Below are 15834 nucleotides of genomic sequence, written 5' to 3' on the forward strand. Positions count from 1 at the left end.
GTTACTTTTATTCAGGCTTTTTGTTCTCCAAATCTACCAGCACAAACATTCAAACGCCCTCTATATTACCTTCCGACAACAAAAAAATATATTATTGTCATAATATTTCACTAAACAGTACCACTTGATTAAAAAAATCAAAAACATTATTTTGAAAAAGTACAATTTAACATAAATTAATCTTTTCAGATATCTGAAGGGCCAATTTTCCCAAATACTAAGAAAGGGATGCCAGGCCCCTCCTGAGGACCCCTGCGGGGTCACAGGAAAAACACTATCACCGAGAGAGCTCTAAGCGTACGCTAGAGGCCATTACCTCACATCTATAACCAGCTACATGAAAGAGCAAATTTAACAGAGCCAATTATTTTATTGAAAATTTTGAAGGGGTAAGACTGCCTTCAAAAAATTGAACTCTTCGTGATCAATCACTTTAGCAATACTCAGGTTACAGTAAGAGATCAAACTGCAAATCACACTTGTTCAGGTTCTCGGGGTCCAAAAAACAACTAAACTGACATGGCGAGTACCATTTCTCACAACATGGGCTAGACGCAAACACAGCCTCCATCCAGGACATTGTAATTCCAGGTCACAGGTATGACGCTCACCTGGCAAAAACACCAACACGCTGCTCCGCTCCAACACAAACTGGGCACCCGACCAGGTCTTGCTCCTGTTACAAACGTGAAGTGCACAAACATTAATCCAGGTGAGCGCAGCCACTGCTGTTCCAGAATCCTAAAGTCCAGGCTTCTGATTGCGAAAATCTCTTACAGACCATCCACTATCATGTTCCTTTTTTTTTTTTAAGGTTTTTTTTTTTTTTTAAAGATTTATTTGAGAGAGCGAGAATGAGAGAGAGAGAGAGAGAGTACATGACGAGGGGAGGGTTAGAGGGAGAAGCAGGCTCCTTGCTGAGCAGGGAGCCCGATGCGGGACTCGATCCAGGGACTCCAGGATCATGACCTGAGCCAAAGGCAGTTGCTTAACCAACTGAGCCACCCAGGCGCCCTACAATGTTCCTTTTTGTACCTAAGAAAACAAAGAGGCCCCAGGACATGGCCCCACAATCACTAAGGGGCCCCAAGCCCCTCGACTCCCACTGTTGTCTCCTATAAAAACTCATTACCTGGGGCGCCTGGGTGGCTCAGTCGGTTGGGCGGCTGCCTTCAGCTCAGGTCATAATCCCAGGGTCCTGGGATCGAGGCCCTTATCGGGCTCCCTGCTCAGTGGGGAGCCTGCTTCTCCCTCTCCCTCTGCCTGCCTCTCTGCCTACTTGTACTCTCTCTCTGTCAAATAAATAAATAAAATCTTTTAAAAAAAAAAAAAAAACGCATTACCTGCCAAACTTTCCCTTGAAATTTAGCTACTGTAATCCAGAATCTCAAAATGCAAAACTTTTAAAAATAACTTGTATACAAGTAAAACTTAAACTCAAACCACCAGCTTCCCTTCCCACTCCCATCAAAATATTTCCTTTGTGTGAAATCAGAACTTTCATCCTCCGCATCCTGTGAGCTCTCCTCAAGCAGGCGGGTAAGGCAGTAACAAGACAGGTAAGGTCCCTGCTCTTTGGAGCTCACATTCTAGCTCGTGAGACAGACAAGAGACAGACAAGCAAATCAGGTGCCTCGGGTTGAGCAACAAGAGGGTTGGCAGGAACAGACGGGGGCCCGGAGCCTCTGTGTTGTGGTGCCCAGCTCACCCCCACAACTTTTCTCCTCCTCTGCAGTTACTGTTCCCAGACACAGCCTGGATTGCTGCTGCTTGGCTCCTCCAAGAAATGATAAAGACTAGAGTGAAAACTAATAAAATAGAGAAAGTAAAACAACAGAGAAAAATCAACAAAAGCCAAACCTGGGTCTTAGAAAAAAAAAAAAAAAATCAATGAAAAGGACAAATCTTTACCTAGTTTAACCAAGAGGAAAAGAGAGAAGATTCAAAATACTAGACAGAATCAGAAATGAGAGGACATTACTATTCACTTTACAGAAATAAGATTATAGAGGAATATTATGGATAATTGTACACCCACAAAGTGGATAGTTGACATGAAATGACAGATTCCTAAAAAGACACAAACTACTGAAACTGACCCAAAAAAAAAAAACCAATCTGAATAGACCTACAACAAAAAAAAGAGCCGCTTCCACTGTGGATGCTCTCCTGCTTTCTAGTTCTGTCAAATAAATAAAATCTTTTTTAAAAATGATTTTCAAGGGTGCCTGAGGCCCTTGGGGCACCTGAATAGCTCAGTTAAGTGTCTGCCTTCAGCTCAGGTCATGATCCCAGGGTCCTGGGACTGAGTCCCGCATTGGGTTCCCTGCTCAGCAGGGAGTCTGCTTCTCTGCCCCTCCCATGGCTGGTGTTCTCTCTCTCTCTTGCTTGAACACACACACTCTCTCTCTCTTTTTCAAATAAATAAATAAAATCTTTAAAAAAAGAAAAAAAGAATAAACATTGCTAAAATATCTATGCTACCCAGAGCAATCTATACCTTCAATGCCATCCCGATCAAAATTCCAATGACATTTTTCAAAGTGCTGGAACAAACAATCCTAAAATTTGTATGGAATCAGAAAAGACCCCGAATCGCCAAGGAAATGTTGAAAAAGGAAAACAAAGCTGGGGGCATCACGTTGCCCAATTTCAAGCTATATTACAAAGCTGTGATCACCAAGACAGCATGGTACTGGCACAAAAACAGACATATAGACCAATGGAACAGAACAGAGAACCCAGATATGGACCCTCAACTCTTTGGTCAAATAACCTTTGACAAAGCAAGAAAAAATATGCAGTGGAAAAAAGAGAGTCTCTTCAATAAATGATGCTGGGAAAATTGGACAGCCACATGCAAAATAATGAAACTAGACCATTCTCTTAACACCGTACATAAAGATAAACTCAAAATGGATGAAAGATCTCAATGTGAGAAGGGAATCCATCAAAATCCTAGAGGAGAACATAGGCAGTAACCTCTTAGACATCGCCCACAGCAACTTCTTTCAAGATACATCTCCAAAAGCTAGTGAAACAAAAGCAAAATGAACTTTTGGGACTTCATCAAGATAAAAGCTTCTGCACAGCAAAGGAAACAGTCAACAAAACAAAGAGACAACCCACTGAATGGGAGAAGATATTTGCAAATGACACTACAGATAAAGGGCTGGTATCCAAGATCTAAAAAGAACTTCTCAAACTCAACACCCCAAAAAAACAAATAATCAAGTCAAAAAATGGGCAGAAGAGATGAAAAGACACTTCTCCAAAGAAGACATACAAATGGCTAACAGACACATGAAAAAATGTTCATCATCATTAGCCATCAGGGAAATTCAAATCAAACCACACTGAGATACCATCTTACACCAGTTAGAATGGTAAAAATTGACAAGGCAAGAAACAACAAATGTTGGAGAGGTTGTGGAGAAAGGGGAACCCTCCTACACTGTTGGTGGGAATACAAGTTGGTACAGCCACTTTGGAAAGTGTGGAGGTGCCTCAAAAAATTAAAAATAGAGCTACCCTATGACCCAGCAATTACATTACTGGGTATTTACCACAAAGACACAGATGTAGTGAAAAGAAGGGCCATATGCACCTCAATGTTCATAGCAGCAATGTCTGCAATAGCCAAACTGTGGAAAGAGCTAAGATGCCCTTCAACAGATGAATGGATAAAGAAGATGTGGTCCATATATACAACGGAATATTACTCAGCCATCAGAAAGGATGAATACCCAACTTTTACATCAACATGGATGGGCCTGGAGGAGATTATGCTAAGTGAAATAAGTCAAGCAGAGAAAGTCAATTACCATACGGTTTCACTTATTTGTGGAACGTAAGGAGTAGCATGGAGGACATTAGGAGAAGGAAGGAAAAAATGAAGGGGGGTAAATCGGAGGGGGAGATGAACCATGAGAGACTATGGACTCCGAGAAACAAACTGAGGGTTCTAGAGGGGAGGGGGGTGGGGGGATGGGTTAGCCCGCTGATGGGTAGTAAGGAGGGCATGTACTGCATGGAGCACTGGGTGTGATACGAAAACAATGAATTGTGGATCACCACATCAAAAACTAAGGATGTATTGTATGGTGACTAACAACATAATAAAACAAAATTTTTTTAAAAAAAGAATAAAGTTATGAGACCCATACACTCCTAATTTCAAAATTACTTCAAAGCAATGGTAATCAAGATAGTGTGGTACTAGCCTGAGGACAGATATATAGATCAACAGAATAGAATTTAGAGTCTAAAAATAAACCCATACGTCTATGCACAACTCATTTTCAGCAAGCGTGCCAACGCCATACAATGGGGAAAGAAGAGTCTTTTAACCAACAGTGCTGGGACAAATGGATAGCACACACACTAAAGAATGAAGCTGGACTCTCACCTTACACATACATAAAAATTAATTCAAAGACCTAAGACCTAGGGCACCTGGGTGGCTCAGTCGGTTAAGTGTCTGCCTTCGCCTCAGGTCATGATCCTGGAGTCCCAGGATCGAGTCCCACATCGGGCTCCCTGCTCGGCAGGGAGTCTGCTTCTCCCTCTTCCTCTGCCCCTCCCCCTGCTCCTTCTTTCTCTAATAAACAAAATCTTTAAAAAAAAAAAAAAAAGACCTAAGACCTAAATGAAAGAGCCAAAACTATAAAACTCTTAGAAGAAAACATAGGGATAAATCTTCATAAGCCTGAACTTGGCAATGGATTCTTAGCTAGGTCACAAAAAGCATGAGCAACAAAAGAAAAAGCAGACAAATCAGACTTTACCAAAATTACAAATTCTGTGCTTCAAAAGACACCAGCAAGAAAATAAAAACACAATCTGCAGAATGTGAGAAAATTTGCAAATCATGTATCTGGTAGAGGGCTTGTATCTGGAATATATAAAGAACTCTTAAAATTCAATAATAAAAAAATAATCCAATTAAAAATGGACAAAGGCCTTACGTCTCTAAATATAAATACATGTATCTTTAAAGAAGATACACAAAGGGCCAGTAAGCTCATAAAAAGATGTTCAGCATCATTAGTCATCAGGGAAACGTAAATCAAAACCGCAACGTACTACCACCTCATGGCCACTAGGAAGGCTACAAGCAAAGTTCAGGTATCAACCAGTAGTGGCAAGGACGTGGAGAAATCAGGACCCTCCTAAGGTGCTGGTGGGAATGTAAAACGATGCTGATGCTCTGGAAAACGGTCTGGCACTTCCTCAAATGGTCACACACAGAGTGACCGTATGACTCAACAATTCCACTCCTACGCATATACACAAGAAAAATGTCCACACAAGTACCCGCACGAAAACTTTCACAGCAACATTATTCATAAAAGACAAAAGGAGAAAGAGAACCTAAAACACCATCAATGCACAAGTGGATCACCAAAACGTGGTATATCCACACAACTGAGTACTATTCATCCCCAAAAAGGAATAAAATACTGACATATGCTGCAACATGGATGAACTTTGAAAACTTACAGTAAGTGAAAGAAGTCAGTCACCAAAGATCAGATTCCCTTCATATGAAGGTCCTACAGAGACAGGAAGTTGACTAGTGGTCACTTAGAGCTGGGGGTGAAGGGGAAGGATGAGGGAAGAGAGCAAAAAGGTCATGGTCTCTTTTTGAGATGATGAAAATGTTCTAGAACAGACTATGGGGAGGGGCGCCTGGGTGGCTCAGTCAGTTGAGCGTCCAACTCTCTTGGTTTCAATTCAGGTCATGATCCTGCAGTCTTGAGATCGAGCCCCACGTCGGGCTCTGTGCTCAGCATAGAGTCTGCTTCAGATTCTCTCTCCCTTTGCCCCTTCCCCTGCTTGAGTGCTCTCAAATAAATAAGTAAAATAAAATCTTTTTTTAAAAAGAATGAAAATAAAGGGATCGCAAAGGTTTTAGAGGCAAAGAAAAGTAGGGGTTTCAATCTTGAAACATGAGAAAGTAGAATTCAGACCCCCAGCATTAAGCAAGACAAAGAAGGGGACAATATAATGCTGAAGGTCCTAATTCACAACAACACTCTGACAGTAACCAAACAAAACGGAGCAGCCGAAATCCAGAACTCCGGCAAAACCAAATGTCAGCGCGGATGTGCAGCAACAGGGCCTCTCGTTCATTCACTGTGGGGAATGTGAAACGGTGCAGCCACAGGGGAAGACACTTAAGTGTTTGGTTTTTTTAAGATTTTATTTATTTATTTATTTGAGAGATCAAGAGAGAGTGCCAATGAGCAGGGGGAGGGGCAAAGGGAGAGGGAGAACAGACTTCCTGCTGAGCAAGGAGCCCAACTCGGGCTCGATCCCAGGACCCTAGGATCATGACCTGAGCTGAAGGCAGATGCTTAACCGACTGAACCACCCAGGCGCCCCAATTAGGTGGTTTCTTACAAAACTAAACATACTTGCATTTCATGATCAAGCAATCATGCTCCTTGATATTTACCCAAAGGTGTTGAAAACACATGTCCACACAAAATCTGCACAGAGATATTTACAATAGCTTTATTCAAATTGCCCAAATCTGGAAGCAACCAAGATGTCCTTTAGTAGGTAAATGGAGAAATAAACTGTGGACCATCCAGATAAAGGAATGCTGTTTGGCGCTAACAAGAAATGAGCCATCAAGGGGCGCCTGGGTGGCTCAGTCCTTAGGCGTCTGCCTTCGGCTCAGGTCATGATCCCGGGGTCCCGGGATCGAGCCCCGCATCGGGCTCCTTGCGCTGTGGGAAGCCTGCTTCTCCCTCTCACACTCCCCCTGCTTGTGTTCCCTCTCTCTCTGTCAAGTAAATGAATAAATCTTTAAGAAAAAAAAAAAAAAGAAATGAGCCATCAAGCCATAAAAAAACATGGAGGAAACTTACATACATATTGCTAAGGGGGAAAAGCCCATCTGAAAAGACTCCATATGTATGATTCCCAACTCCATGACACCGCAAAAAAGGCAGAACTATGGAGAAATTAAGAAGGTTGACATGGGTTACGGGGGGTGGGGGGTAGGGAAGAACAGGCAGAGCACAGAGGATCTGAGGGCAGTAAAACTATTCTGCACGGTATCACAATGGTGGATATGCATTGTCATAAGCTTGTCAAAACCCGCAAAACGTACAACACCAACAGTGAACCCTGAAGTAAACTATGGCCTGTGGGTGATAATGATGTGTCATTTAAAACAAAGGTAGGACTCCAGTGCAAGATGGGGACATTGTGCATGTGTCAGGGAACGGGTATATGGGAACTCTGGGCTTTTCTCCTCAATACTGCTGTGAACCTAAAACCGCTCTAAAAAATAAAGTCTCTTTTAAGGGAAAAAAATCTATGAGTGCACTGTGATATTAAAAGAAAGAGAGAGAGAAGCAGCAGGGTAATAAAAGGGAAATTCCTCTTTATAGAATAATTCCAGGCAGTAAGAACAAATGATTACATTAGACCACCATCCATGTGGTAGGATCATCAGTGAATGCTCACTCTACTGGATGAAAGGTTGTCAGGCAACTTCAGAGACACCAACCAATGTTCCCACTCCATGAGCCCGCCGAACCTCAAGCAAGATCACAGAAGAGTAACTCCCACCTGCTTGCAGAAGTCACACCATAGTTCCTCTAAGAATAAGAGCATGGCTGAAAGTCAGCCGGAGCCAAAAGGCAGATATTCCTACAAGGAGGGGTTAGACCAAAAGGTGACTTCTCACTGCAATAAGAGAAGCCAGACTCTGGGAAAACATCATCAAATTACAGAAGGAAAAATAAAAATGGTTGTATTTAATGTATGCAAATTACATCTCACTAAAGTTATTTAAATGAAAGAATTAGAAAAAGCAGAAATAAGGAGAGAAAGAACCACCTACATTTTACACCTAACAAAACTATTTCAAGAATGAGAGTGAAAGGGGCGCCTGGGTGGCTCAGTTGGTTAAGCTCAGGTCATGATCCTGGGGTCCCGGGATCAAGTCCCGCATCGGGCTCCCTGCTCGTCAGGGAGTCTGCTTCTCCCTCTGACCCTCTCCCCTCTTATGCTCTCTCTCATTCTCTCTCTCAAATAAATAAAACCTTTAAAAAATAAAAAAGGAATGAGAGTGAAATAAAGACATTTTTGGCAAAATAAAAACTAAGAACATTTACCAACAGACCCTTAAAAACTTTAGAAGATGTACTTTAGGAAGAACGAAAATGATCTAAGGAAAGTCTAAGATGTAAGACAGAGTAACGAGTAAATAAAATGATATATATTGGGTAAATCAAAACACACTGATAATGTAAACATAACAAACATCGGTGGGAGCTCAGAAACACAGCTACAATACTAGGCAAGTGCAAGCAGGTTGGAGGGGCAAGAGACTGGGTTATAGCGGGCTCACTGTCAGGCCATGCTCCGAAGGAACGTTAAGAGCACGAGTAACTTCACACTTCACAGGTATTTACACTTAGCAACTAACATAAAAGGAGAGAGGCACAGGTGTGTGTGTCAGGCCTGTAAGACCACCAGCTACCCACACTCACACTCTGGCTGTCGTGAGGAGGGGGACTCTACGTCCTCGGTGTCCATCGCTATGACAGATAAACTCTATGTAGGAACTGTAGTACAATGAGCACAGAAAGGTTCAGAAAGCAGTACATTTTTTAAATTACAGACTCTAAACACCACTTATAACCTGAAGTTGTTCCTAAGGGAAAATAGGTTCCTGGTTTCAAAGGTCCAGCTAAACACAGAGTGAAAGACTGGATGACAAAGGAGCCTGCTGTGAGTCAGGAGCATATCTTCCTGACAAACACAAATGAAGGCAAAGAAAGGCTCTCAACTGCTTCTCCTAGCCTGGTCCCTTCCATTTTGCCTCAGACTAGGAGTGACAGGACTCAGCACGTCTGGAAACCACTCTCTCTTCAGGCTGTGATTTCTGGCTTTTAAAACTGTCAGTCTTAAAACTGTACTTGGTTTTAACTAAAGTGGAAATGTTCAGTAAAAAAAAAAATTGCAATGTACTAACACTGTTTTAAAATATATACAGTGACTACTGGAAAAAGTATCTACGGTAATATCTTAACATTATAAAAACACTAAAAAGTGTCTAAATGAATACCACATTTTTAAAAATCATACTTCAAGCACACTGCCAGGCAGAGTGTTTCTTACCCTCTCTCCTTCACGTCCAAGTCATCGAACATCTGGATCAGGGAGACGGCAACTTCATATATGTCCTTAGGAATCACTGGCTCCTCCAGGACACAAGGGGGGAGCTAGACACAGTAAAAGAAAAAGCTGGTATATCCGAACACGACTACAAGGGGGTTCTGGGGCTGGAAGGGCGACTCTCTTTAGTGTATCCCGGTAACAAATACCCCCGATAGAAAGACTATCATCTTCACCCAAGATGTGAACACTTGCTGAGTGTCAAGCTCTACTCAAGGCTCCCAACATCCACATCCCTGACCCTGTTACTAGAGCAAGGATGGACTCAGGAGCCAAACGTACAGAAGGGAAATGTCCTTCTGGCAATCTAGTTTGCAGGCAGAATTAAGTTGCTCCAAATGTGTATGGAACCCAGAGGAGTTTCTGATCCCAGCACCAGCGGTCTGCCCCTCTGTGAAGCATCTACCTCAACAAGCCCTGTTACGTCAACACCATCATAATCACAAGGACCAGGAACAGCTAATATCCCATGTACATCTGCCAACTTACAGTTTGAATATAACCATGTCATCTATCTGCCAAGGTTCAGGAGGTCACTAGACTACTTTTATTTTTTTATTTAAGTTCAATTAATTAACATATACTGTATTACTAGTTTCAGAGGTAGAATTTAGTGATTCATCAGTCTTATATAACACCCAGTGCTCATTACATCACATGCCCTCCTTAATGCCCATCACCCAGTTACCCCATCATCCCCCCACCCACCTCCCCTCCAGCAACCCTCAGTTTGTTTCCTGTGATTGAGAGTCTCTTATGGTGGGGCACCTGGGTGGCTGTCCTTAAGCATCTGCCTTCGGATCAAGTCGTGATCCCAGGGTCCTGGGAATGAGCCCCGCATTGGGTTCCCTGCTCGGCGGGAAGCCTGCTTCTCCCTTTCCCACTCCCCCTGCTTATGTTCCCTCTCTCACTGCATCTCTCTCTGTCAAAATAAAATAAAATAAAATCTTTAAAAAATAAAAAAAAGAGTTTCTTATGGGGGCGCCCGGGTGGCTCAGTCGGTTGAGCGTCTGGCCTTCAGCTCGGGTCATGATCCCAGGGTCCTGGGATCGAGCCCAATGTCAGGCTCCTTGCTCAATAGGGAGCCTGCTTCTCCCTCTCCCTCTGCTGCTCCCCCTGCTTGTGCTCTCTCTGTCAAATAAATAAAATCTTTAAAAAGAGAGTCTCTTACGGTTTGTCTCCCTCTCTGATTTCACCTTATTTTATTTCTCCCTCCCTTCCCCTATGATCCTCTTCTTCCCCTATGATCCTGTTTTGTTTCTTGAATTCCACGTATCAGTAAAATCATGATAATTCTCTTTCTCTGACTTACTTCACTCAGCACAATACCCTCTAGTTCCACCCACGCTGATGTAAATGGTAAGTATTCATCCTTTCTGATGGCTGAATAGTATTCCATTGTGTCTATACACCAAATCTTTATCCATTCAGCTGTTGATGAACATCTCAGCTCTTTCCATATTGTGTATTAAAACAAACCCCAACTGAGCACAACTAATTTAAAACCACCCTCCAGGCAGGTCTGCAGAATGCTGGGGGTCAACCACAGCAGCAAACCCCGGATGGAGCGGCCATCACCGGTCTGAGCTGACAGCTTCGTGGGGCTAAAGCCACCACTACATAAGACTCTCTCTACATCTTTAGGGGCGCCTGGGTGGCTCAGTCGTTAAGCGTCTGCCTTCGGCTCAGGTCATGATCCCAGGGTCCTGGGATCGAGTCCCACATCGGGCTCCCTGCTCCGCGGGAAGCCTCCTTCTCCCTCTCCCACTCTCCCTGCTTCTGTTCCCTCTCTCACTGTGTCTCTCTCAAATAAATAAAATCTTAAAAAAAAAAAAAAAAAAAAAAGACGCTCTCTACAATATCCAGCACAACAGATACGACATAATTTGCACAAAATCTATTTCATAGCCATATTGGGTTTTCTTGCACCAAGAGTAAAAAGGCTTTTTTTTGTTTATTTAATCATTTTACTTATCAAGTACTATATTCAAGGCATTGTATTTGACTTTGTGAAGGACACATCAGAAGTCTACAGGTGGTAAGAACTTAGCCACAAATGCAAATTTTTTTTCCAATTTTTAGAGTAAATTGAGTCAAATAGTAATAAACCATTTTTCATTATTATTACAATCCTATTAACGTATGAAAAACTGACTTTTACTAATCATCAGTAATTGTGAAGAAACATGCCTAATAAATCCATTCCTGTTGTTCAACCTTTACCTGAAATCATATTCTACTTTATCCAAATAATAACCGTAACACAATTGTACGAAATAGAAATAGAAAAAAAGTATAATTTTCAGACTCCAATGTGGCATTCAGATCCATCTAGAACTGTTTTCCTACACACAAACCACAGAAAAGACATGCCATCAATTCAAAAGTATTCACAGAGTTCTAGAAGCCAAGGCCAAAGAATATTGTTTAAACACTGTGCTATGATACCGAGCACAGCCACGCTCTCTACAAGCAGACTTCACACAGGTAACAAAGGAAATATAAGTAAGTTGGTCATGGACCTACCGATCCACTGTTGAACTTGTCCCCTCCACGTGCAAGAGTCAGAGGCAATCAAGAGACAAGGCCTCTGCTTTCCTGGATGGCACAGTGTGGTCAGAGCACACAAGCAGATTCTGTCAGATGGAAAGCTCGGACAAAAACAACACAGAGGGACAGGGACAGAAATGTGGAGCAAAGCACTTTTATTCACACTGGGGGAGGTGGGGACACCTGTCCCACTGGTGGAGGACCCTGTCAACAGGGAGGGGCAGAAGCTCCAGTGTTTCTGCCCCACGCAGGGGCCAGGGCCCCACACGTCTGCCACCACAAGCCGGCCTTGCCCAGGCCAGTCAGCTATGCCCAGGAGGAGAGCGAGAGGTGTGTGAGAATGGGCACTGCAAATGGTCGAAAACCAATGGACAAGGCAGCCGGGCAACCAGAGAGAGCAAGAAGGGAATTTCCACCTGCCTCACACCTTCCTCACCATCCCTTTACATGATCACTGCACACCTGGAAATGGGAGGTCCCAAATGCCCCACTGCAGGGCAGAGGGGTGGAGGGGCATGGGGAGCTGCAGGCTGGGCCACGCTCAACGTCGGGACTTAGGCTGCAGGTCATGGAGGCTCCCTCCATAGACTCATCAGAGTGCACAGTTACCTTTTATGTACTTTTCTAAGGGTGGGGTGGGTCTGTTTAAAAAAAAAAAAAAAAACAGGATGGGGCACCTGGGTGGCTCAGTCGTTGAGCATCTGCCTTCGGCTCAGGTCATGATCCCAGGGTCCTGGGATCAAGCCCCGCATCGGGCTCCCTGCTCAGCGGGAGGCCTGCTTCTCCCTCTCCCACTCCCCCTGCCTGTGTTCCCTCTCTGGCTGTGTCTCTGTCAAATAAATAAATAAAACCTTTAAGACAAAAAAACAAACAGGGGCGCCTGGGTGGCTCAGATGATTAAGTGTCTGTCTTCAGCTCAGGTCATGATCCCAAGGTCCTGGGATCAAGCCCCACATCAGGCTTCCTGCTCGGCGGGAAGCCTGCTTCTCCCTCTCCCCCTGCTTGTGTTCCCTCTCTTGCTGTGTCCCTCTCTCTGTCAAATAAATAAAATCTTTAAAAAAAATTAAATTAAATTTAAAAAAACAGCTGAAAATAATGAAAAGGACTCTTCAAAGGTTGTTGAAAAGTCAGAGTTGACAACAGAAGGACCAGAAGAGCAACACTGGCCCCAAGGGTAAGATGACTTCCAAGAAAATCAAAGTGGCCAACAGTGTTGAATATTACAGAGAGGTCAAGGTAAGTTCAGGGCTGTGGGCTCTTGACTTAAAGGAGGTCCCCAGTGATTCTGGCAAATGCCATCTCAGAGCAGGGGCACTGGGGGCCAGGCCACAATGAACGTGAGGCAGAGAAAACACTGGGTGCTTTGACAAAGTTTGGCAAAAGCTGTGAGAAACATAGGACTTAACGAGGGAGATTTTTAAGATGAAAGACACTCGGTTCTGTTTAAATGAGGACAAGATGATTACAGCTTTGTAACAGAGCTTGAAGTCGGATTGTGATGCCACCCTTTGGTTTCCTTTTTCAACATTACTTTGGCTATTCGGGATCTTTTCTGGTTCCATACAAATTTTAAGATTGTTTGCTCTAGCTCTGAGAAAAAAGTTGATGGTATTTTGATAGGGGTTGCACTGAATGTATAGATTGCTTTGGGTAGCATAGACATTTTCACAGTATTTCTTCCTCCAATCCATGAGCATAGAACGTTTTTCCATTTATTTGTGTCTTCCTCAATTTCTTTCATGAGTGTTCTCTAGTTTTCTGAGTACAGATCCTTTGCCTCTTTGGTTAGGTTTATTCCCAGCTATCTTATCGTTTTTGGTGCAATTGTAAATGGGATCAACTCCTTAATTTCTCTTCCTTCTGCCTCATTATTAGTGTATATAAATGCATCTGATTTCTGCACATTGATTTTATACCCTGCCACTTCGCTGAATTCCTATATGAGTTCTAGCAATTTTGGGGTGGAGTATTTTGGGTCTTTCATATAGAGTATCGTGTCATCTGCAAAGAGTGAGAGTTTGACTTCTTTGCCTATTTAGATGGCTTTTATTTCTTTTTGTTGTCTGATTGCTAAGGCTAGGACTTCTAGTACTATGTTGAACAAACAGTGGTGAAAGTGGGCATCCATCCCTGGTGTGTTCCTGACCTTAGGGGGAAAGCTCTCAGTTTTTCCCCACTGAGAATGATATTCACTGTGGGCTTTTCAAATATGACTTTTACGATATTGATGTTTCTTCTATCCCTACACTGTGAAGAATTTTAATCAAGAAAAGATGCTATACTTTGTCAAATGCTTTTTCTGCATCTATTGAGAGGATCATATGGTTCTTGTCCTTTCTTTTATTTACATAGTGTATCACACTGATTTGCAGATGTTGAACCACCCTTGCATCCCAGGAATAAATCCCACTTGGTTGTGGTGATTAATCCTTTTAATGTACTGTTGGATCCCGCTGGCTAGTATCTTGGTGAGAATTTTTGCATCTATATTCATCAGGGATATTGCTCTGTAATTCTTTTTGGTGGGGTCTTTGTCTGGTTTTGGGATCAAGGTAATGCTGGCCTCTTAGAAAGAGTTTGGAAGTTTTCCTTCCATTTCTACTTTTTGAAACAGCTTCAGAAGAATAGGTATTAATTCTTTAAATGTTTGGTAGAATTTCCCTGATGGCTAATGATGATGAACATTTTTTCGTGTCTGTTAGCCATCTGTACATCTTCTTTGGAGATGTGTTTGTTCATGTCTTCTGCCCATTTTTTGACTTGTTTTTTTTGGGTGTTGAGTTTGAGAAGTTCTTTATAGATCTTGGGTATCAGCCCTTTGTCTGTAGTGTCATTTGCAAATACCTTCTCCCATTCTGTGGGTTGCCTCTTTGTTTTGTTGACTGTTTCCTTTGCTGTGCAGAAGCTTTTTATCTTGATGAAGTCCCAAAAGTTCCGTTTTCTCTTTTTTTCTCTTGCCTTTGGAGACGTGTCTTGAAAGAAGCTGCTGTGGCCAATGTCAAAGAGGTTACTGCCTATGTTCTCCTCTAGGATTTTGATGAATTCCTGTCTTTCAGTCATTTTGAGTTTATCTTTGTGCATGGAGTAAGAGAATGGTTGAGTTTCATTCTTCTGTATACAGCTGTCCAATTTGCCCAGCACCATTTATTGAAGAAACTTTTTTCCACTGCATATTTTTTCCTGCTTTGTCGAAGATTCTCATCTAGAGATGAGGGTCCATATCTGGGATCTCTATTCTCTTCCACTGGTCTATGTGTCTGTTCTTGTGCCAAAACCACTCTGAGATACCACCTTACACCAGTTAGAATGACAAAAATTGACAAGGCAAGAAAATAACAAATGTTGGAGAGGTTGTGGAGAAAGGGGAACCCTCTTACACTGTTGGTGGGAATACAAGTTGATACAGCCACATTGGAAAACAAGTGTGGCAGTTCCTCAAAAATTAAAAATAGAGCTACCCTATGACCCAGCAATTGCACTACTGGGTATTTACCCCAAAGACACAGATGTAGTGAAAAGAAGGGCCATATGCACCTCAATGTTCATGGCAGCAATGTCCACAATAGCCAAACTGTGGAAAGAGCTGAGATGCCCTTCAACAGATGAATGGATAAAGAAGATGGGGTCCATATATACAATGGAATATTACTCAGCCATCAGAAAAGATGAATACCCAACTTTTACATCAACATGGATGGGACTGGAGGAGATCATGCTAAGTGAAACAAGTCAAGCAGAGAAAGTCAATTATCATATGGTTTCACTTATTTGTGGAACAGAAAGAATAGCATGGAGGACATTAGGAGAAGGAAGGGAAAAATGAAGGGGGGGGAATCGGAGGGGGAGACAAACCAGGAGAGACTATGGACTCTGAGAAACAAACTGAGGGTTTTAGAGGGGAGAGGGGTGGGGGGATTGGTTAGCCCAGTGATGGGTATTAAGGAGGGCATGTACTGCATGGAGCACTGGGTGTTATATGAAAACAATGAATCGTGGAACACTACATCAAAAACAAATGATGTACTACTGTATGGTGACTAACATAATAAATGAATGAATAAATGAATGAATGACTGTTTGGTA

The 15834-nt window shown here is 42.6% G+C and overlaps 1 protein-coding gene across 1 annotated transcript in view; it reads right to left on the reverse strand.

Annotated features, from left to right (window-relative positions):
* TDRD9 (tudor domain containing 9) overlaps positions 1-15834 on the reverse strand; it is an 89931-nt gene that overhangs the window by 56405 nt on the left and 17692 nt on the right. The window contains exons 7-8 of the mRNA XM_034992976.1: positions 9145-9248; positions 612-676 (exon numbers count right to left, since the gene is read on the reverse strand). Coding sequence (XP_034848867.1) covers positions 612-676; positions 9145-9248 — 169 coding nt within the window. The remainder of the gene's footprint in view (positions 1-611; positions 677-9144; positions 9249-15834) is intronic.

The sequence above is a fragment of the Mirounga leonina genome, unplaced genomic scaffold (genome assembly GCF_011800145.1).
Source record: "Mirounga leonina isolate KUSES-001 unplaced genomic scaffold, KU_Mleo_1.0 Mir_82, whole genome shotgun sequence".
NCBI classification, from domain to species: domain Eukaryota; kingdom Metazoa; phylum Chordata; class Mammalia; order Carnivora; family Phocidae; genus Mirounga; species Mirounga leonina.